At 40.2% G+C, this 24,089-nt stretch overlaps 1 protein-coding gene across 2 annotated transcripts; it reads right to left on the bottom strand.

Moving 5' to 3' along the window:
• Nucleotides 1-1,094: 1,094 nt before the first annotated feature.
• PCID2 (PCI domain containing 2) lies at nucleotides 1,095-21,231 on the bottom strand. Of its 2 annotated transcripts, XM_050950078.1 has the most exons (15): nucleotides 20,833-21,231; nucleotides 20,493-20,579; nucleotides 18,322-18,411; nucleotides 15,292-15,365; nucleotides 14,625-14,690; nucleotides 13,995-14,036; nucleotides 13,362-13,416; nucleotides 9,826-9,929; nucleotides 7,245-7,320; nucleotides 6,990-7,131; nucleotides 5,346-5,446; nucleotides 3,453-3,526; nucleotides 3,190-3,315; nucleotides 2,844-2,967; nucleotides 1,095-1,684 (listed from the first exon to the last, which is right to left on the bottom strand). In XM_050950078.1, exons 2-15 carry the CDS (start codon nucleotides 20,526-20,528, stop codon nucleotides 1,595-1,597), a joined length of 1,200 nt encoding a protein of 399 aa, XP_050806035.1. In that variant the 5' UTR covers nucleotides 20,529-20,579; nucleotides 20,833-21,231; the 3' UTR covers nucleotides 1,095-1,594. The 2 variants fall into 2 exon arrangements, with proteins under 2 accessions (XP_050806035.1, XP_050806024.1); XM_050950067.1 differs by lacking the exon at nucleotides 20,833-21,231 and having other exon boundaries at nucleotides 20,493-20,706.
• Nucleotides 21,232-24,089: the final 2,858 nt, after the last annotated feature.

Genomic DNA, 24,089 nt, shown 5'->3' with positions numbered 1-24,089 from the left:
CACTTTCAAAAGGTGGATCTATGAACCCACACTCCTATAAGAACAACTTAAGGCAGGTCTATACTTAGAGTGACGTGTAGAGTACAGCTACTCCACAGCCAGCTAGCCCTGGTATAAATAGCAGTGTAGCTGATGAGGCATGGCTTAGGCAAATAAAGAAGCAAGCCAGAGCCCTACATGCCTCTCTACACACCCAAGCAGTGCACGGTCCCCCATTCTGGAGCCCCTCTCTCTGCGCCAAAGACTCTAGCAGCAGGGAAAGGCTCTGGTAGCAGGAAAAGTGACTTCATATTTGAACTGATAATGAAATATAATTTCTCACCACAAGAATCAATTTATTTGAACTATGCAAATCATTTTCAGCAGAAACAAATAAGTGAAAGACCATCTCACATGTCAACACTAAATCACTTGAACACCATTAGAAGCAAATTGCTCAGAAATCAGAAGTACAGTTCTATTTTTCAAGTGCTACTGAAGTATGTTGTATGCAGGTGGCAAAACAACCTAGGTTTGTAACTTTCAGTTCTCCTATGGTACAGGATAAGTCAGAACTTACTTAATAGAACAATGAAAGCAGTCTGAATATCCTATTAAAATAATACAAATCTAGGAAACTACTTATCTCATAGGTGCTTCAGCTTTTTTTTTATAAACCTATAATAATTTGATTGAAACTTTCACTATAAAGACTGTTAAATGTCTTTGTGTGCTGGTGCTAAAACAGTCTGGAATAAAATTATCACTCTGTCACCACCAAGAGAAAAATATCACATTTGGTTTATTATTTTACAAAACAACCAGCATGAATAACAGGTATGCTGTGCAAATATAAAGAACACTTACAAGAATGGACCCACAAAATCAGAATTAAAATGGAGTAGGACTAGGTTACCTAAATAAATTCTTATGCCTCAAGGGGAAACTCTAACAAGTGTTAAGTACAGTTACCAAAGGCCCAATTCTGAGCAGCAATAGTAACCACACCTCATACCCTGCTGTACACTCAAATCCTATTGAAATTGAAGAGAAGTTCCAGGGGTGCAGCATCTATCAGGCATGGGTCCTTAATTTTTAGAGAGGGTTTGAACCAAGCTTACTAAAAAAACCCGATGTTTCACATAACTAGGCCTTAGGTCAAGAACAGGTGAAATAAAAGCATTGTTTCTGCCCATGAAAAATGATTAAGTGCCATCGCTGGACACTTGCTTTTGACAGATAAGGACAGAAATAGTTATGGGAACATAAAGGGTTTCAGTACACAGCACATTTGAGACAGGTGAGGCAGGCTTTTTAAAGATTGTAGCTGAAATTTTGCAAATGTCCCAACATGAATTGGGAACATTCTTGTTTCTTTTCCAGCCACTGTACTTCAGAGTTTGTAGAAACTAACTTTAAAAAGGGAGCATTTTGTTCTCTATGCTTGGGCAAGCTGGCAGGCCCTCTCTCACTGGGAAAGGAGTCATGAACAGTTTTTTTGTGTTCCAGTACTGAACACAACCAGGTCATTAACAGTTTCCACTGAGTGACTTGAGAAACAGTTCCATTGACAGGTAGAGTCTTTTATAAATACTCCATCTAAGGTGCAATAAACTCAACACACTGTAGAAAGTGGAGGGAATGGGTTCTGCTTACTGACCACAAGCTTCTGATGTTGATGAGATATATATCCTTTAATATGACCCTGACAGAATTAAAAAGAAAGATGTTTTAGTATTGGAAATTGGCAATACATTTTTGCTACCTTCAGTCTTGATCAAGCAAAACATGTGCGTGTGTGTGTGCGCACGCGCACATGCCCTTAACTTTCAATTCATGAATAGTCCCACTGACTTCAAATAATAAAAATATATCTTCTATTTATATTAAGTCAATCACACACTTAAGTTCAGGGGGAGGAATAACTCAGTGGTTTGATCATTGACTTACTAAACCCAGGGTTGAGAGTTCAATCCTTGAAGGGGCCACTTAGGGATCTGGGGCAAAAATCAGTACTTGGTCTTGCTAGTGAAGGCAGGGGGCTAGACTCAATGACCTTTCAGGGTCCCTTCCAGTTCTATATGTATGTATGTGTGTATGATATATATATATATATAAAAAAAAAAAAAGAGATACCTATCTCATACACACACAAATAAGTACTCTGCTACATAGGGACCTTAAACATGCCCATGAACTTTGAATTTGCTGTTACTGACAAGCCTTCCTAGTAGTTGCCAATTTACATTTTGAGCTCTGTCTCTACAAGAAAAAGGACTATAAATTTCCAATCTATTCCTGGATTACCCAATTTAAAGACCAAAGTTTTAATAACCTTTAAACATAGAGCTTAATTAACTCATCTTTGTTCATGTGCATTAGACCCTTACAAGAGTCCAGTAAACTAAATTTGTCTCTCTCCTGTTTTAACATCTTTTCCCGATTGTTCAGCTTGTGAACTTTTATGAGTACCTCTAGTTTTAGGATGTCAAATCAGGAATACCATGTCCAAGTGAACTCAAATTTAGTATAAATTCAGCCCTAGTCATAATTTACCAATTTTGTAACTGTGTTCATAGATTTTAGCAAAAGGGCAAAGATTGGCTCTATAATAGAAACTCAACTGCAGTCCTTATTGTTTTGCAAATAAAAGGCAAGAATCAGAGCATAAGAATCTTCACTGTAGTTAGATACATGAGAGGAACAAATGAATGCAAGTATAATGCACAAGCAGCCCCCCAAAAACATAATGCAGTACTGTCTACCTCCTATTATTACCCTTCTGTAATTAACCTTCCTGTTGTGTGTAGTCATTTCTACCAACTACAATTGCTAAAACAAGCTAATGAATGGTGAACACATACCATGTATATAAGATTAGCCAAAATACATTGGACTTCATCAATATCAACATCTTCCACCTGCATGAATTTCAGGGCAACCAGAAAGGCATCTAGAGATAGCTGATGGGTTTTAAGGAGCAAATATCTGAAAGATCCAAACAAATACATTTTAGTTATTTCAGCACAATTACCTCAAAATTCTGCTTCTCTGAGCAAAAGGGCCCTTCTACCATTATTTACTTTGCTTAAGCTCTAGCCTCTAAGGGACAGATAGGGAACTAGGGACCCTGGATGTTTTAAATTCAATTCTGTGGTGAAACCAAATGAAGATCTCCCTTCCACAAAATAGGATTTCTACTCTGCTTACACTTTCTTAAACAGGTTCCTGTAGGTGATGATTTTCAGCTTCTCGAGGATCAGGAAGATACCACAACGAATGAAGAAGGTCTCATGTTTTGTCAGAGCATCATTCAATAGCAGAAGATTTCCTTCACTAAAATGACAGTGAATATGGAAGTATCATGAGATGGTATGATGACATATCTAACTCAATAGGTTTTTATAGTATAGTATACTTTTCACTTAATATTATTTTGAACAAAAATACATGATCCAATAAAAACACTGTACCTCACAGCCTTAGTTACTTCAGCAAACTGCATAAGCTCATACTTTTTCAAAAGCTGAATTGTTGGCATATGGCCCTGAAAAGCAAGCATAATTAAAAATTTTCAGGATAAGTTTAAATATATTTCCAAATCAATCATCTATAAAAACAAAAACACAAATACAAATATTTATCTACTTTACTTTTTCAGAAAAAAAGGAGGTGAATTAAGGTATTTTTAGGCCCCCAATACACTACATCACTTATGCCAACAAACATTTGTCTGGTGTAGTTACAGGAGTGTGGGTTTTAAAAACTTTAAAAATATGGTAGTGTGATCAATTATAAAACTTGTATTACAGAGTAGGTCATGCTTCACATAATCTAGACTGTTACAAATTTTATACTTGTGTTGCACTCCACTCTGCTAACAGAAAACTGTTTTAGAACACACCACTAATCATGACAGGTGTGTGTCAGAACAGTTAAGATTATTGATTGTCTAACCAGACATATTTTCCTTAACTTCTCCTGCTGGATTTTTAATGTCCTTTCTTTAATAATAATAATAAAAAAAAGTTAGTCTGAAGAGATAAAACTCATTCTCATTGTATCCGGTCTGAGGAGACTTTGAACCACATACAGTACCAGGAAGGAATTTCTGTTTTTTTTAATTTACACAGCAGAGATTAGATTGCGCATCAACCCAGTCAGCACTGAAACATAGCTACCTGGCTGCTATGCCAGCAGTAGCCTCTTTACTGGTTGGAGAATCAGGTGAGATGCGAAGCAGAACTCTGTGTTCTATGTTTCTAGCTAACTCTCAGAGAACAAACAGCCACTTGTGCTATTTTAGTACATGTTTACATAAATTTGGAAGCTTATAATCTTGCTAAGTTGGGCTTTCTATATTGCAAAACTGCTTTAGAAGAGAGAAGACAGTAATTTAAGGTACTAAACGATTTGGTTATCAAAAGCCTTGCATTTTTGTTTAATATAGTTAGTCATGACTGCTCAAAAGAGCTCCAAGACTAGTGAAACAAAAAGGAGTAAATTCATCAAACATCAGGATTGAAGTTCTCTATCTGACAATTCCTCTAGCACCCAGCTTCAGTGGGTACAGACACACCAGGTAAGGGAGGGAGATGAAGGAAAGAATCCTTCATCTTCAGGCTGTGGACCTGCTCAAGTAGACTATGGAGGCCTTTACATACACTCTTCCTCTCGTGGGATGAGAAAATAGAAGGATCTGCCCTGACGGACCTGTACCCACTCTTCAGGGGAAGGTATAGCTCAGTGGTTTGAGCATTGGCCTGCTAAACCCAGGGTTGAGAGGTCAATCCTTGAGGGGGCCATTTCGTCTGGGGATTGGTCCTGCTTTGAGCAGGGGGTTGGACTAGATGACCTCCTGAGGTCCCTTCTAACCCTAATATTCTATGATTCTCTTCCCCCCCCGCCACACACACACTTACACAGGGGACTGTTATGGAGCTACAATACTACATTCCTCTTATACACTGAAATGGCACCATTTAAAATGCTATGGGTGCCTTTGTTGCTATGAAGCTAAGAACAGAATTTGGAATTAGGTGGTGTGTGGGGAATAATGCTTACTATTATTTATGGAGGTAATTTACAAGTTCAAAAAAATTTTTTAGGGTTGTAATCTCCCCCCACACACACACCTTTTTTCCTGCAGTTACAAAAATTACAATTCACCAGTTTCAAGTAAGTGCTTGACAAGCCATACTCCTTGGCCTTGACCATACAAGGTTTGCATGAGCTGACGCCTGTGTCTGGATAGGGCTCCAGACAGCTCCTAAATAAAAATCAGGACACGTCATGCTGTAGTGTGTGTCAGCTTGGTCATTTGTCTCACAGAGGCTGATTTGGAAGTACAGAGCTAAACCACTCACCAATAACATTTTTACTGGCAAAAGGTAAATCAAAATCATCCTTTTGTTTTTCTGACTTGAACGGTGACAGTGCTCAAAGGCGAATGACAGATACTCTTCAGCTGTAGACACAGAAAGAGCATCAACACTGCTGTTGGTAACAGAGACCAACAGAAAAAATGAGTTAAACATACAAATAGTCAAACAATAATATGTTTAACTGAGCCTGTCAAAACATTTTCTCCCATATTTACAATAACCTAGAAGTATTCACACAGGAACTAAGTCAATCTAAATTGCACACTAACTAAAAGGGTAATATAAACATAAATGCCTTAAGAATTGCTGTATTCACTGAAGATAGTTTTTACGCTAATGCCGTTTCCTTTTTAAAAGATATGCTGACACTACATTTCAGATGGAGCAGTTGCACAATCAAACTACATTATGAAAAGAATTCCAACTCAATATAGCAAGGTTATTGTGTTACTGTTATAGGAGAGGGAAAATTTCAAGATATTTACGTTTCTACATGCTATGACATTTTCCAAAATTGTGTGTTAGGGCTCTACTTCAGGGGAGTCAGATGGCATATAATGCGTAAACATTCACCCAAGTTGTGCAGTGACTATGAAAGACTGATGAGCAAAGGACTGGAAATGTCCTGACTTGCAAAGGGCTATTTTGTGCAACCTTACTCATAGGGCACTCAAGCAAGTAGCCCCCGCACTCACCAACATGAGTGAAGGCTGCACAGTCTAGCCCTAAAGCAGTGGTTCTCAAGCAGTGGTATGTGTCCCCTGTGGGGTACTCAGAGGTCTTCCAAGAGGTACATCAACTTATTTAGATATTTACCTAGTTTTACAACATGCTACATAAAAAGCACTAGCAAAGTCAGTAGAAACTAAAATTTTATACGACTTGTTTATACTGCTCTGTATACTGAAATGCAAGTACAATATGTATATTCAAATTGATTTATTTTATAATAATATGGTAAAAATAAAGCAAGCATTTTTTCAGTAATAGTGTGTGGAGACATTTTTATGTCTGATTTTGTAAGCAAGTAGTTTTTAAGTGAGGTGAAACTTGGCAGTACGCAAGACAAATCAGACTCTTGAAAGGGGGACAGTAGTCTGGAAAGGTTGAGAGCCATTACCCTGAAGTATCATATAATATTATTACTGAGAAAGGTTAAATAAAGTTACAATGTATCTTCAAAATCAATGCACCAAGAAGCTAAATTGTTTGGTACAATTTGTTGAAAATCTGCTGCACAAGCGACATCCAAAAGGGCAAGAAAGCTGTAAACATCTCTCATATACATAAATCACAAGGTATCTTGCTGGACACTCACCCAGAAAACACATTTTAGTAACGTGTGCACCAAATGTATAAAATGTACGCTAAAGAAGAGTTCAGAGATGTAAATTGTTCAAGACTGACTACATGTTGCAATTAGAATTGTAACGTAATCCATACTCTAATCTGGTTGAGCCTGCAGCAAATCCCTCTGGATCTTGTCTTTGCACTGACCGAACGAAAGTCACGCTTCACAACAACTGTACTTTCCACAACAGGTTTTGAGTCACACACATAAAACACATCAGCTGGTGTTCACTCCCGGCGGGGAGAATATAAATCTGTTCTACTGGCATAGAGTACCTTGCTTAAAATCACTGTCAAACATCGCCTTGCGTCCAACGTAGTATTTGAATGTAACTCTCTGTGCCATGCTGTAGTCATCTTTCAGATTTGAGCTGTCAATAGCTCTAATTAATGGTTTACACAGATGAAGTTTGTTAATCTGAGAAGAAAGTCACATGATTGAAAGTTATATCAATGTGGCACGATGTGAAACAAAACGTGAGTTAGAACATGAAATACAAAGAAAACAAACTTAGTAGGCTTGGATCATACCTTAAAATAGATTTTAAACAGCTGATTCACCAGAAACAACATGCCCCACTTTTTGGAGTCATCAATGCCAGCTCGACTGTTACAAAAGATAAAACATTAGAAATGAATGTGTTAGGAAAATACTTATTTTGCTTTTAGAATGAATTCCCTTCACATGCCTTTTATCTATATTTTTAAAACAAATGGTCTTACATTAATATCAAATAAAAACAAACCAAAAATTCCTTGTAAATTTTAGACCATACAATCTTCATCAAAACAAAGCGTCCAATCCCATTTCCATTCTATAATCCTTGTTAATTTTAAGATTGCTCAACTGTGTTCCCCCGTCAATGCAATCACTTCAAATCAAGAAAGTCGCTTGGTAAGACAACAAGGGTATCCACCCCAATCTCACGTCACCTGTCTCACCATTCACACTCTTCCAATATATATATCCACCAACAATGTATATGTCCACCTCCTCAGAATTTCACTCAATGTACAACTTTAACTCCAATCACAGCAAGATGAAAGATATCTTAGAGAGAGACATGATTTTACTCTGCAATTCTACATAGTGTTTGTTTATTTTTAAAATACTCAGACTGGAGTTAAGTTTGTATATTTGGATGAGATTTTGAAGAACATGATGTGTGCATCTGAGTGGTTGCACACTAGAACTGAAAGGGAGCTTGTTGTACAGGAGAGAAATCTAAGTGTGCTTTGGTATTATATCTGGGAGGTCTGAAGAGTAATTTTAGACTTTTCTGTATGCTAATGCTACTTAGCTGGAGACTTCCTTGTTTTCTAGTGATTGTGTTGATTGGAAATATTTGAGTGATCTTAAGTTTTTTATTTAGGAGTTTCCCTGGATTTTAAGCTAATGACAGAAGTTTAAATAACTTTAGTGTGTAAAGTCTGGAGGAGGACAACCTTGTTATGATCTATTTCACCGACATTTACAATGGGAAATTATGGAATCCTTTTGCCTCAGTATGGTTGGAATATTTCCTTTCCACGTTTCATTTTGACTTTTATATTAGGTTATAATATAAAAAATAGAAACATTTCAAGAAGAATTGAATTGGAATATTTCGGTGCGCGAAAAATTCCGAGATTTCTACATTGTGTTCCTGTTGTGTCTGTGCTCTCAAAACACAGTATTAATAATTCACAGAGACAGAAAAAGGCCAGAAGGGACCACTGTGATCATACAATCTGACTTCCTGTACAACTAGGCTTGGAAGGATTTAATTTTTACTGGTAACTGTATCTATTGGTTTCCAGGAAGTGGGTGGGCTTGCTAAAGGCTACAAAACATACTGTAATAGAGATAGAATGAGTTCACTACAGTGGAATTCCCCTCCTGTGGCCTTCTGCACACCTGTATGTAGCATGTGCCTGAGAGAGTGAAGATGACTTTTCTCCATGCTGAGATCATTAAAAATCTTAAGAATGGAAGACTGAAGTAAAATTCCCTCTCTCCCAGTCCCACTGTGATGGCACGTACAAACTCCACACTGGAATAAGACAACAAGTTAATTGTTTGCTTTGGGAGACCAGGATGTAAATTATTCTCTTCTGCAACACCTGCTAAGAATATCATGCCTAAAGAGAAGCCTCTCCAGCTGTAGCTGATATTCAGGAGAGAACACAGCACAAAGGGAAGGAAGCAGACAACAAAAGTGACTGCCTTGACCCAGATATGGTCTTGGTTAGCGGAGAGAATTACTGTATACACTCGTTCATAAGCCGAACTTTTTTAGTTAAAAAGGGAAGCACCAGAGAAGGTGGTCGGCTTATGAACGGGTATAGAGAGGGAGAGGTGGGACACAGTCCCTCCCTGCAACAGAGGGAGCAAGGAGAGGCAGCACAGCCAGAAGGGAAGAGGCGGGACCAGATTCTCTCTGCTTCTAGCCACACTGCTCTCCCCCCAGCCTCTGAAGCAGCTGTAGCCACACCACCAAAGCATGCTGCGGCCGTGCCACCCAGCCCAACCTGTTGGAACATGCTGCGGCCGCGCAGCCTGGTCTGGCCCGCCAAAGCAGGCTGTGGCTGCGCTGCCCAGCCTGCCGGAGCAGCTCCAGCCAGATCAAAGACATCCTCCCTTGGCCCTCCTCAGATAAGGTGGGAAGGGATGGGATGTGGAGAGTGTGGAGGTCCCAGGCTAGGGGTGGGGTCATGTGGGGTTGGTCAAGGGTTACTCCCCTGACTCCTATCTTCTCCCCACCACCAAATTTCCCAATCAGTTGCTGCCCCGGCCCATCAGGGTAAGCAGCTGGCGCGCCGAGACACTTTGTTTACTTAGGTTTACCTTCATGCCTGTGGACGCTCGAGGTAAACAAACCATCTCGGCCTACCAGTGGCTTATCCTGATGGCCTGGGAGCCAAAGTTTGCTGACCCCTGAATTATAGGGTCGGCTTATGAATGGGTTATACAAATTTTCCATTTTTACTTATCCCGCTTGCGGGGGTCGGCTTATAAACAAACCAGTTTATGATAGAGTATAAACAGTAATTCTTATGCTTCACAAATGGGTAAAGTTATTTAAATTTCTTAATGATTCAACACCAGATTGAGAAAGGATCTTTCACTCACGTGTCACTAGCACAAACACGAAAACAGCTCATCAGCAATTCTGCTGCTTTTTCTAACATGTCACCAACTTTGCTTTTCCCTTTTTTCACCAGCTGTTGATCGGCCTAGCATGCAAGGTGAGAGAGACATCATGTATTCCTACGTCCAGGCTCATTTATTAAAAGCAGCAAGTAGACTAGTTCTTTAAACACAGTATCCTGTAAAGTAAAGAGGTAAGTTCCTTACACCTGTCACCCCAACATACTGTAAGTATTAAAATATCTCTTGAGAGGTTCTGAACACCCTGCGCTCATTAACCTCAGGCTGGCACTTCATGGACAGGAGGCAGGGAGGACTCAGATCAGCCCAAGTGCGGGGAGCCAAAGGGTAGCCTCCAGCAGCCCTGTGCACAGGGAGGCTGGGGGACCTCAGGGAGGGCTTGGGCCATCCCACAGTTGTGCCGTTTTCCTGCTGGGAAAATATGGTCACCCTAAGTATTGCCAACCACAAGCCTTCAAAAAATCATGACTCAAGCTACCCCCAACTCCCCAAAAATAAAAGTTAGTTAAAAAATACATTTGGGTTCTTTTAATTTGCCTTCTGCTGTATGAGCCTTCAAGGTTCACTTTTTCAAGCTCTCTCTGCAACTATGAAGGCCAACAATTTTTCTTGAAAATGAAAGCTGAAATTTCAGGCATTCACAGGACTCTAGGTGTTGGGACTTAAAGAAAAACACCAAATATTGCTAAGCTCATAATAAAATCATGAGCTGGCAACATAACACGTAAGACTGGAGAGATCTGAAAGGTAGATTAGCTAATGTACTACTTTATCTCTGAGTACGGATAAAGACAGACAAACCAATGGCCTTAATATGAACTGGAATTTGCCTTGTGAACTAAGTGTTGTTTTAATTTTGACTTTTGTTTACATTCTCCTCACTTTTAACTACCTTAAAAAAAATGCAAACAGGCCAAAAAAAATGGAGATTCATCGTTATTAAAGATATATCTATTCAAATGCTCAATCAGCTCTCATAACACCAATCCAATCAGTGTACACACTTCTCCAATCTGATAAACCAAGAACTCCCATACAGACCTTCCAATTCAGGTGGGCACAAATACATAAGCGGCCTTATCAAGACTGGATCTTGAACAAGGAGTAATGGTTTCAAGCTGCAGTGGGGGAGCTTTAGGTTAGATATCAGAAAAAACTTTTCCATTAGGAAGGTGGTGAAGCACTGGAATGGGTTACCTAGGGCGGTAGTGGAACCTCCTTCCTTCGAGGTTTTTACGGTCAGGCTTGACAAAGCCCTGGTTGGGATGATTTAGTTGGGGACTGGTCCTGCTTTGAGCAGGGAAGTGGACTAAATGACCTCCTGAGGTCCCTTCCAACCCTGACATTCAATGATCCTCAGGCTGGATGTGATCATAAATGTAGGATCTACTTACTACCCTGTTCAGACCATTTCCTACTGCAGGCAGAAATAAAGTTTTTCCCCACTGCAACATAAACTACCACCATGGTCCACCATGGAGAGTTTTTAAACCCAATCTATTTCAAAAAAAGTTTCTTGGAGAAAATTCTATCCAATCATGAAGCCAGGGAGTAAAAGCATTACCGAGGCAATTAAGGCATGTCCCACAGAGCTTTTCTAAACCATAAAACCCGGACTGACATCAGAGAGACTTCTATGTTTTCAGCACCTCCCAGGATCTGAGCCAAAAATAAGAGGTAGCTAGAATAAGCAACTTATATTATTGCAAGTGTAATATGAACTTAGTCATGGGTGAAATTGAGTATATATAATTTTTTTAACTGCAATTAATTCATCTATTAACTCAAAAAATTAATCGTGATTAATCACAGTTTTAAATCGCACTGTTAAACAATAGAATATCAATTGAAATTAAATATTTTTAAATATTTTCCTAGATTTTCAAACATATTGATTTCAGTTATAACACAGAATACAAAGTGTACAGTGCTCACTTTATATTTTTATTACAAATATTTGCACTGTAAAAATGATAAAAGAAACAGTATTTTTCAATTCATCTCATACAAGTACTGTAGTGCAATCTGTATGGTGACAGTGCAACTTGCATATCAAAAAAAATCTATATTTGTAACTGCACTCAAAAACAAAACAATGTAAAAAACTTTAGAGCCTACAAGTCCACTCAGGCCTATTACTTGTTCAGCCAATCGCTAAGACAAACGTCCTCTGGAAAATGGTTGAAGCATGAAAGGGACATATGATTCTTCAGTACATCTGGCACAAATATCATGAGATGCCAGCTACAACAGTGCCATGCGAACACCTGTTCTCACTTTCAGGTGACATTGTAAAGAAGAAGCGGGAAGCATTATCTCCCGCAAATGTAAACAAACTTGTTTGTCTGAGCGATTGGCTGAACAAGTACTAGGACTGAGTGGACATGTAGGCGCTAAAGTTTTATGTCATTTTATTTTTGAATGCAGGTGTTTTTGGTACATAATTCTACATTTTACTCCTGGTGGAGTTCTGCGCCACTGCATAATTTTGCAGAAATCAGTGTTGTGCATGCAGAATTTCCTCTCCCCTCCCCCCCCTCGGCAAAAGGGCTGCAAACAGAAGACATTGCCAGGGGAGGGAACTGGAGGGTTCCCAGCATATCCTGAAGGAGGTGGAAGAGCACAGGAAACTGTGCAAGCCCAGGACCCAGCACCACACTGTTTCTGCTTCTATATCCCTGGACTCTAGGAGGACAGGGGATGCCAGTGTCTGGGCCAGAGAAGGCCCTGCAGCTGAGCTCTGGGGGGAAGGGAGTGTAAGTGTCTGGGCTGGGGGGTGGGGGGACAATGGCTGGGCTCTGGGGGGAGGAGCGGATGTGAGTGTCTGGCCCCCCAGCTGGGCTACTGGAGGAGGGGGCAGAGAAACAGGAACTGGGTTGTCATAGGGGTTTCTTTAACTCTCTACTCCTGGAAGAATTTTTTGTGTGTTTGTATTGTTAGACATACTTGCTAACAGGTATTTTGAAATAAATTATCAAAATAATTAAAAACTGGCATGATTATATAATGTGATTTTGACAAATAAAAATTGCAGATTTTCAAAATATTATGCCCAGAATTTTTTCGAGCGAAATTTCCCCCTGGAGTAACATCTGTAAGTTCAATTTTATGATAAAGAGATTACACTACAGTATTTGTATTAAGTGAATTGAAAAATACTTTTTTACAGTGCAAATATTTGTAATTAAAAATAAATATAGTAAGCACTGTACACTTTGTATTCTGTGTTGTAATTGAAATCAATATATTTGAAAATGTAGAAAACATCCAAAAATATTCAAATAAATGGTATTCTATTATTAACAGTGCGATTAATCAAAATTAATTTTTTTAATCACTTGACAACCCTAATTATTTTATAACACCTCCTTACATAAAAGGGAGACCACAGATAAGATTAAGCAAAGGCTGAAAGTTTAAGACACTTCGCAGTCAAATAAATTCCTTATTGACAGAGTACATGAAATCGTTAAACTGCAAGTTTCCTGTCTACTTACATTATTAGCAAAAATTCGAAGGTCAAGTGCTACAGCATACATAATAGGCAAAGCCCTACAAAAGCAAAAAAATAATATATTTATCATGCATGAACAACTAAATCCATACTGCAGGTTAAGCCATACAAGTTATTTTTTAATCCATATGGAGGTAAGTGTTCCTCATGGGTATACAATTTCCTACATATACAGTTTTCCTTTCCTTAAATCTTACAAAATCACATTTTATAGGAAAATGTCTTTAAAAGGTCAATGTTTCACACATCATTACTTGCAGTAAATGAATAATGCATTTAATTACCCTCCAGGTGACAAACTGTCAAGCAGAACATCATCCTGCTTTACTTAAAGGGAAACAAAGTAAGTTTGCTAAACAATTTGAATAGAGAAATGAACAGATTTTAGGCTTGAGTCCCTTATACAAATTCAAAAGGGCAGAGTGACATAACAGTTTTAATTAGTAAATAACTGGTGTACATAACTGAAACAAATCATTATAGATAAATGAAAGTTATTTTTATAGTGGTATCTTAATTGAACTATGGTTGCATTTTGGGATGAAAGGTAGCATTAACAATCATCTAGATCTATTCACCTTCCTAGTTACTAACATTACATTTATAAAGTACTTACCAGTTTTCTTCTTTATGTGCTTGAAATGCTCGCAGGAATGATGTGTTATATTTAGGAGAACACAACACACAATTTACAAAGTGACCCGTGAAGTAAAATGGGATAGGTGCAAGAGGCTATATGGTATGCCCTATTTCTGAGTGTAGAAGACTGCAAAAAAGGCAACAGATCAGGAATTGGAGTGTAGGGGCACAAAAGAGATGAGTCCAGCTCTATTGCATGCTACCTCCTTTATCCTGACTGAGGAAGCGCAGTGCCTTGCACATGGAGTGGGAGAGGCTCAAGGAAGGGAACAGGATAGTGACTCTTTGCAATATCATCTTCCCCTCTACATTATGTGGGGGACTCCAAGAGACTAATTCTCTAGCTTGGGGGCAACTGGTACTTTTTTTGACCCCTGTGGAGAGGAGAAGTGGGAAATTTTATTTGGGTTTCATTCATTACAAGTCTAAAGAGCTTTTATATATATAAAAAAATACAAGTACACACACACATTCACTCACTCTGAAATCAAATCACATTTATATTTTGTAATTCCATCACATTTGAAAGAATTTCCCCTTCTCAAACATTAAGTTATCCCAGATAGTTCATTTAAGAACTCTCAAATGAACTGATGGAAAAGGATATTGTACTATAACTGTTTGGCATTTGTAAGCTTCAATAAAGTCATGGTTTCCAACAGCATAAGTACATCTGTCAAAAGAAAAAAGCATTGAGGACACTGAAGAGTGTTTTATATTTAAAGGGCAGCTTAATATATTAGTCTCCTTCTCTATAGCTAGCTATAAAGCTTTGCAGTTTATTTTAGTCACAGGCTTATTAGAAGTATTCTTAAACAGCAACAAATATTGGAATTGAATATTAAGCGACTTATACAGCAATAGATCTGAACATATCAGTTTTAAATGACCTCTCTACAACTGTCATTCAATATAACCTAGATAGAAACATTTGCAAGCTTCTTGAAATTAGAGAAAATTAAAGACAATGTCAACTTGCCCTCTATTTAATTTTTAAAAGCAGTAAAAGGAATACTTTGGCTACTAAAGATGCATGAGAGAGCTCTGCCAGTTTTCACAGGTTTACAATCACTTTTTCCTATTTGAGAAATTTCTCTTTCCCCTGTTTATTCCCTTTTGTGTCTATTGCTATTCTTTTAAAAGCATACACACTTTTGCAGTGCCTGGAAAAGGGCATGCATTATCAATAAGATACATGAAGTACTATCAAAATCCCTTCCTCTTTCTACCTGGATAGAACAAAATTCAAACTCTCATTCTGAATCCATCTTTACCTTAAGTGAGCAGCAAACATTTCATCGTATGGTGGCTCCAGAACTTGTTGACATTTGTCTTCTGGAGATGGAAGCTAATTATACAACAAATCAATGGAAAATTAAATGTATAAAATTCCACAAAAATATGCATTTTTTATCAAGCATACAAGCCTTAGCTATATATTAGAACAGTCATACTCATTGTAGAGGAAAAGTGGAAAATTAAGGAGAACCAATATTAAGGAAATGGGAGGGAATGGAAAGAACATACTGTGGTGCAAGATGAAGAGATAAACAAAGGAAAGAGAGAGTAACCAAACCAGAAAGGCAGCTGCTCTGGCTTGTTAAACAACAATTTTTTCAATAAAAGGAGACAGATGACAGAGCAAAAAGATACAGTACAGACAAAAAGGGAAGGGAAAAGACCAAGAGACATTTAGATTAGTGACAATGATAGAGGTCACTTCTCAGATACTACAGTGAAGTATAAAAACCTGAACAGAATAGAATTTCCACGTTTCATTGTATTTCTCTGGACAGCATCCTACAACTGTGTTGTGTTGTGGTGGGAAAGAGGAGAGATTCATGCTAATAGCAATAGTCGCTAATGGGATTCATGTCATATTGCTGCTTCAGTTGACCTTGGGTTAAGTGCACAGTTTTTAAAAATTGCACATAACACCATTAAGTCTTATAGAAGTTTAAAAGACGTTTTAAACCAACTGAAGGAATTTTATAATGTGTCATTCTCTGTTGAAGTCTATAGCTTATTTAAACATTCCATAGATAAAATATAACTTGATTAAACTCTAATCTTTTGAAGAGGTATTTTCTACAGAACTGTTGCTCGTTTTACATTTTATAGGATTTTTTTTCCCTTCTATAAGAGCAGTGGCAGAAAATTGGTTTTTCCCCTAACTAGACTCTCCTTTCTGGAGCAAGAGAGTTTGGGTTTTTGTTTTGTGGGGGATTTTTTGCCTACATACTCGTTATGCACACTATTCTTCTCTGTGTCAATTTCTTCAGAACTACCTGAATATTTCCATCTAAACCCACAGAAATTTCATGCAAATGAGCAAATTCCTGGACCCTTTCAGAGCCTCTCTGAAGCTAATAGAGGTCTGCCTGTGCACCTCACCTTTCAGCACAGGTTCTGACTTTTGGTTTTGCTGGTGGGTGCCTCATCCTGGCCCCATCCCCACTCCACCTCTTCCTGCCCCTGCTCTGCCTCCTTCCAGTAGATCCACTCCCCTGAGCACCTCCCACTCACTCTTTTCTGCCCCCATTTTCCTTAAGGGCGAGGTATGCGTGTTGGGGGGGGGGGCCTCAGCTTCCCTCCCCTAACTGGCAATTTTCAGCATATTTATACACTTCTTTCATATTCTAGTTATTGATTACATTAAGATACCAATGATAGTCATTTTTTAAATAGTAATGAACTATATAATTACATTATCATGAATTACAGTATATTAAAATCATTACACTCAGCGACAAGCTGTCTTCACTAACATCCCAGTTTATAGACACTACGTTCGCTCTGTGCTTCACACCTGCTTAAGGCCAGTTTGGGAGCTGAGGGAAACTGATGGCTGTGGGAAGAAGGCATATTGGAGGGACAAGCAATGGGGAGTCTTTCCCCTTTCCCTTCCTCTTTCTTCTCTCCTTTCCTATTACTCTCCCTACACTTCTCCCTCTCTCGTTTCTTCTCTAAGTCCTTGCTCCCCTTCCTGATGTTCTCCCTTCTTGCTTCCCGCCCATGTCCCTTTTCCTATCTCTCTCTCTGCTCCCAACCTCCTGGTGGCTCTGTCTAGTGCCTGCCCTACCCATGAACTAAAAGCAGCAGAGGTTTCCCCTCCTTGGGGTAAGAAGGTTGCCTAGTGGTTAAAGCACAGGCCTGGGACTCAGGTGTTCTGGGTTTGGTTCTCTCCTCTGCCACAAACTCCCTGCTTAGCCTTGGGAAAGTCACTTCACCTCTGCGGGCCCTAATCCCACCTGCCAAATGGGGCTAATACTGACCTTGCCTCCTAGAGTAAATCCATTCATGGCTGTGTGATGATGGGGCAAAATAGAGATACCAAGGTGAGTAGATTTTCTCCACAACTTGACAGTGAGAGCCAGCTCCACACAGGGCAATTGGGAGAGAGAGGGCCTCAGGCCAACCCCACACCTCAGCCCTGCAGCTTCTGTCACTAGGGTAGCTGGGGTTCCCGAGCTGGGGGCTTCAGCATCGCATCTTCTGCTGGGGTCCAGGGCTTCTCCGCCCTCCCATCCCTTCCCAGCACAGCTTCTGCCAGGGTTGGGGGGAGAGGGGGTTTTTCCCCCTCCCCGCACAGCTCCTGCCATGGCTGGGGGGAGAGGGAGGTTTCTCCGCCCTCTCCTACCCAGTGTGGCTCCTGCCAAGGTCAAGGGGGCTTTTCCCCCCTCCCCCACCCAGCATGGCTCCTGTTGGGGTCTGAGTCCCCACCTTCCCCCCTGGGGCAGTTCTTGCCGGGGTCCAGGGCTTTTCTCCCCTTAATCTGCCACTGCACCCATCAGCCCTAGCCTAGCGGGGCTCCCTTGGGTCAGCTAATGCCTGCTGTGGCCAGAGTCGAGTCTGGCGGGACGGGAGAAACCATACAGGTGGATACCATGGCCACCAGCCAAAGAGGTGTGTGCGGGGTGACCCCAGGTGAGCAGGGCCTGGCTGCACTGCTGGTGATAGTCTGGCCACCACCCCTAACCCTAAGGCTTTTTTTATTTGGGGGGGGATGGGGGGGTGGCGGTGAAGCTCACTCAGCCCCTGCTGAGTGCGAAACAGCTGATCTGAGCCTGCCTGCCAAACAGCTGATTGCAGCTGCGCCCAGGCAGCCCATAACAAACAGCTCATCTGCATAGGCACCCCCACAACAGCTGATACCTGGCCACCAACAACTGGTCATCCCAGTGGGTGGTGAGCACCCTGTATTTTTTTTCCATGGGTGCTCCAGCCCTGGAGCTCCCATGGAGTTGGCACCTGTGCCTTGCAGAATTGAGGTCTTGGTTTGTTAGTGCAACTAATTCTTGTACCTGTAGCCTGGGGTTTGCAACATGAGGATGCTTAAATGACACCAATTCTGCACAAAACAGTCCATCTCTGGAATCAATGGCTTCTAGAACCTACACAAAAAAATTAAAGAAAAAATTACACACATTAAGGAACAAGATCTAAAGCCTTAGCTATATAACACATATTGCCACATAGCTAATAAAAATCATCCTCTTGTGATGACATTTGAATTCTTGTCGATGACTCTGCATATGTTATTCCCAAGAAATTTTAGTTTTGAATACACACATTATGCTGCATAATACACACACACGTGCGCATAATACACACACACACGCCGTTTATGTTATTCCCAAGAAATTTTAGTTTGGAAGACACACATTAAAATTCAACAGGAAAAAGCCAGACACCTTTATTTTCCCTTAGTTGTACGAAGTGTCTCAGATCAGTGACCTCACAAGGCAATTATATGGGTCCACAGTCTTTCATTGGCAGCAGTTATACAGAATTTAGAAACTAAAGACAGACTTCAATGAAGAAAAAGTACACTTTCTGTCATAAATCAAGTTTTGAATATTTTACACTGGAGTTGCCGAAAGGAAGGATAGTTTGGATTTCATTAATAAGGATTCTTAATTGTATTTCACATAAATATTAGTATTTAACAACACAGCCTAATCATAAAAAGACTAATCCTTCCTTCCCTACTCAGAAAAATCTTCCCCTTTAATTCAGGGGGAAGTTTTTCTGAAGTAGGAACTACAGTACTGGACCCAGAGCATCTTTGTGAACTCACTTAAGTCAGAGTTTTGGGTGTGGATCGGATACAGGATTGGGCACGTGGCATTATTCTTGTCTACACTATTCAGTGAAATGTATTCCCACTTCTAAATCAGAAGCAGAAACCAAATTAGTACTAAGGTCATTTAAGAATTTCAGTAAAGAAATACAGCATTACTAAACAGTTAAGTATAACCCGCATACAATCAATGAGTTTAGTTCCATGTTGACTTTATCTTCAGAGTATGCTTTTTTAAAAAAAGACATTTGATGCAAAGTTCTCAATAAACAGAAAAATCTGAAAATATGAATAGAATTTGTTATTGCAGTTAAGAAGCCTGATGACAGAGCTAGAAATTTAAGGTTCAAGAATGTCCTATCATGATCAAATATACTGCAATGCAAGGATTATTTAAAGGAACATGATCAAGTTAAAAATCACACAATGTTTTGCCTCACATTTCTATGAATGACATTTTAAATGATAACAGATTAAATACTTTCTTTTTACAATATTACTTCATGCATTTGACAAAAATGTAGTAAACAGTCATTTCACTGATTATTATATTAAATTTCCTACAGTTTCCATGGGTCTATCACTCAACAACAGATAGGAGAAAAACCTTTTCTAAAGATATAAAAACATAATTGATAAGCCACAGATATTGGGAAAAGGGTTTGAGCAGCTAATATTTAACTTTTGGCTCCTTTTGTGGAACTAACCAAGTACGACATGTCTCATTAAGGTGCTTAAAAAAGAGTGTGTATTACATTTGACAAGGAAGGAACCTTTATAGCAAGTATATTTGGGCCTCAATCCTACAATTGCATCCATTAATGCAGGTCCCAGCATCTGTGCAAAGCCTCACTGGGTATATTTACACTGCAGCTGGGAGCAAATCTCCCAGCTAGGGTAGACAGATTCATGGAAGCATAGCTTGAAGTAACATATTAAAAATAGCAGTATGGAAGTTGTGGGTGCAGCAGAAAATTGGGCTAGTCTTCCCATCTCAGACGCAGGTGCGCGGGTGGGCTTGAGAGCCTAGACTACCCTCTGTGCTGGACCATCCACATTGGTGTTTTTAAGGTGCTAGCTTGAACTTAGCTAGTGCATGTGTCTACCTGGTCTGGGAGGCTCACTCTCAGCTGCAGTATAGACATGCCCACTTCCTAAAGATGCCAGAGCCCACACTAACAGATCCTATCACACGACTGGAGACTACATATTTCTATAGGCCCTGCATTTTTAAGCGCCATATGAATGTTACTTTGTTTTCATAACAGCCTTAGGAGAAGCTTCCCTAATTATCGCCTCTGATACTCTCGGTTGCCTTTTCTTGAACAGGGTAACTTATCAGTAGTATGGAGAAAAAACAAGCAAGGGTGGTGGCAAATAAAACCCACTCACCTGCTGCAAATACTGGTTGATGGTGATGTGCGCCATGGACAGACCAGCGGGCCAGGCAGGTGCTGGAGATCAAGCGCAGGGCGTGTCCTGTGCGGCCAAGGAAACAGAACCGTCACCGCGATACGAAGTGAGCGCAACAGTTTTAAACCCACCCGCGTTTCCACCTCCCCGCGGGGCCAGCGAGGGGCTTCCACCAATTCAGCCCGGAGCAGCCCCCGCAGACCAACCCCCCATGAGCGGAGCCGGACGCGGGCGGCACCAGGCACAGGAACCGCAACCGGGGGTGGGGGGCAGGACGCGCTTCACTCTCCTCCCCTGGGGCTCCCGCGCACCCACTCACCAGGCTCGCAGCACCGCCGCCGCCTCACTCCATCCCACCACGTGGGCGGGGCAAACGCTCAGCACTTCCGTCTCGCGCAGTCCTGCGCGAGTCACGTGACGCAGGCCGAACAAGCCGCTCACGTGATGACTCCTCGTCGCGCCCCCTTGGGTCAAAGCGGAGCTGTTACTGTTCGTCTTGCAGAGTGGGGCGGGCGCGCGCGGCGCCTGATTCTTCTCTCGCGGAGAGGGCGGGGCTGTGAGAGGAGCGTTCCGCCTGCTGCGGGTAGCCCGGCCGCAGTGACTGCCGTGTGTGCCTGGGCTTGTGTCCGGGCGCTGCCCCGCACGCTGCCGGGAGGGCACGTCTCTGAGGTGCCTGTAGCTGCAGCGAGCTGGGAGGGCAGTTGGCGCCAGGCTCTGGTTAGCTTCTTCTTCTGTTATATGGCATTTGGGAGCGTGAGCCCAAAGCCTTCCCTGGTCGTGACCCAGTGACACTTTGGTTTTAAACACAGACTGCACCGTCTTGTGTTGTAGAGCAGCCCACTGTGCATGCGTGGCAAACAAGCATTGTGATGAATTTAACCCTCTGTATATTGCCATCTGTATATCAGGAATGGCAATATACAGAAACCTGTAGGAGAACACTTCAGCCTCCCTGGCCACACTATAGCAGACCTTAAGGTGGCCATCCTGCAGCAAAAAAACTTCAGGACCAAATTTCAAAGAGAAACTGCTGAGCTTCAGTTCATCTGCAAATTTGACACCATCAGCTCAGGATTAAGCAAAGACTGTGAATGGCTTGCCAACTACAAAACCAGTTTCTCCTCCCTTGGTTTTCACACCTCAACTGCTAGAACAGGGCCTCATCCTCCCTGATTGAACTACCTCATTATCTCTAGCTTGCTTGCACATATATATACCTGCCCCTGGAAATTTCCACTACATGCATCTGACGAAGTAGGTATTCACCTATGAAAGCTCATGCTCCGAAACCTCTGTTAGTCTATAAAGTGCCACAGGATTCTTTGCTGAGTTAAGACAGTGGCTATCAACCTTTCCAGACTACAGTACCCCTTTCAGGAGTTTGATTTGTCTTGTGTATGCCTAAGTTTCACCTCACTTAGAAACTACTTGCTTATAAAATCAGACAAAAATACAGAAGTGTCACAACACACTATTACTGAAAGATTGCTTACTTTCTCATTATGACCATATAATTATAAAATAAATTGGAATATAAATATTATACTTTAGTGTATAATTTATAGTGTAGTATAAACAAATAATTATATGAAATTTTAGTTTGTACTGACTTTGCTAGTGCTTTTTATGTAGTCTGTTGTAAAACTAGGTAACTAGCTAGATGAATTGATGTACCCTCTGGAAGACCACTGTGTACCCCAGGTTGAGAACTACTGGGTTAAGTAATATCTCTTATTGGTGAGAGAGACAAGCTTTTCAGCTACACAGAGCTCTTCTTCGAGTCTGGGAAATATACTCAAGAGTGTCACAGTTTTATATAAGGGGGAACATATTGTTTAGCATAAATAGAATATATTTCAAGGGACCAATCAAGGTGAAATGGCCTATTAACACCTTCCAGTCCTAAGGAGGAAAGTAGGGGGAGGGGAGTGGTAGCTGGGGTGCATTAATGGGTTACAGATTGTTGTAATAAGTAGGGCTGTCGATTAATCACCGTTAAATCACATGATTAAATCAAAAAATTAATTACAAAAAAATTACCAGTAAACTTGATTAATTGTAGGTTTAATTGTACTGTTAAACAATAGAGTATCAATTGAAATTTATTAAATATTTTGGATGTTTTTCTGCATTTTTATATATTCTTGTGTTGTACTTGAAATCAAAGTGCACATTATTTTTATTACAAATATTTGCACTGTAAAAATGATAAACAAGAAATAGTATCTTCCAGTTCACCTCATACAAGTTCTGTAGTGCAATCTTTGTCATGAAAGTGCAACTTACAAATGTAATTTTGTTTTGTTACATAACTGCACTCAAAATTAAAACAATGTAAAACTTCAGAGCCTACAAGTGCACTTAGTCCTACTTCTTGTTCAGCCAATCGCTACGACAAACAAGTTTACATTTACAAGAGATAATGCTGCCCTCTTTTTATTTACAATGTCACCAGAAAATGAGAACAGGCATTAGCATAGCACTTTTGTAGCTGGCATTGCAAGGTATTTACATGCCAGATATGCTAAACATTTGTATGCCACTTCATGCTTTGGCCACCATTCCAGAGGACATGGTTCCCTGCTGCTGTTGTTGTTAAATAATGTGTTAATTAAATTTGTGACTGAACTCCTTGGGGAAGAATTTTATGTCCCCTGCTCCGTTTTACCTGCATTCTGCCATATATTTCATGTTATAGCAGACTTGGATGATGGCCCAGCACATCTTGTTCGTTTTAAGAACACTTTCACTGCAGATTTGACAAAACACAAAGAAGGTACCAATGTGAGATTTCTAAAGATAGCTACAGCACTAGACTGAAGGTTTAAGAATCTGAAGCGCCTTCCAAAATCTGAGAGGGATGAGTGTGGAGCATGCATTCAGAAGTCTTGAGCAACACTCCGATGTGGAAACTACAGACTCCAAACTACCAAAAAAGAAAATCAACCTTTTGCTGCTGACATCTGACTCAGATAATGAAAATAAACAGTCTGCACTACTTTGGATTGTTATCGAGTAGAATACATCACCAGTATGGAAGCATGTCCTCTGGAATGGAAGTTGAAGCATGACAAGACATATGAAACTTTGGCGCATCTGGCACATAAATATCTTGTAATGCCGGCTGCAACAGTGCCATGAGAGTGCCTTTTCTCACTTTCAGGTGACATAGTAAAGAAGCAACAGGCAGCACTATCTCCTGCAAATGTAAACAAACTTGTTTGAGCGATTGGTTGAACTAGAAGTAGGACTGAATGGACTTGCAGGCTCTAAAATTTTAAATGGTTTTATTTTGTAATGCAGGTTTTTTGTACATAATTCTACATTTGTACGTTCAACTTCCATGATAAAGAGATTGCACTACAGTACTTGTATTAGGTGAACTGAAAAATATTTCTTTTGTTTTTTACAGTGCAAACACTTGTAATAAAAAATAAATAAAAAGTGAGCACTGTACACTTTGTATTGTGTTGTAATTGAAATCAGTGTATTTGAAAATGTAGAAAACATCAAAAATATTTAAATAAATGGTATTCTATTATTAACAGTGCAATAAATCATGTGATTAATATTTAT

This window comes from Gopherus flavomarginatus, chromosome 1 (assembly GCF_025201925.1).
Source record: "Gopherus flavomarginatus isolate rGopFla2 chromosome 1, rGopFla2.mat.asm, whole genome shotgun sequence".
NCBI classification, from domain to species: domain Eukaryota; kingdom Metazoa; phylum Chordata; order Testudines; family Testudinidae; genus Gopherus; species Gopherus flavomarginatus.
Note: the sequence above shows the minus strand (reverse complement) of the source record. Positions and strands in the feature narration are given on the sequence as shown.

Coding starts and splice junctions, on each gene's coding strand:
- PCID2 (XM_050950078.1), bottom strand. CDS start 20,528: ATGGCGCACATCACCATCAACCAGTATTTGCAGCAG. Junction 9,930..13,361: donor TTCGAATTTTTGCTAATAAT/GTAAGTAGACAG, acceptor CTTGCATGCTAG/GCCGATCAACAGCTGGTGAA. Junction 1,685..2,843: donor TGGCTAATCTTATATACATG/GTATGTGTTCAC, acceptor TAATTCTGTCAG/GGTCATATTAAAGGATATAT.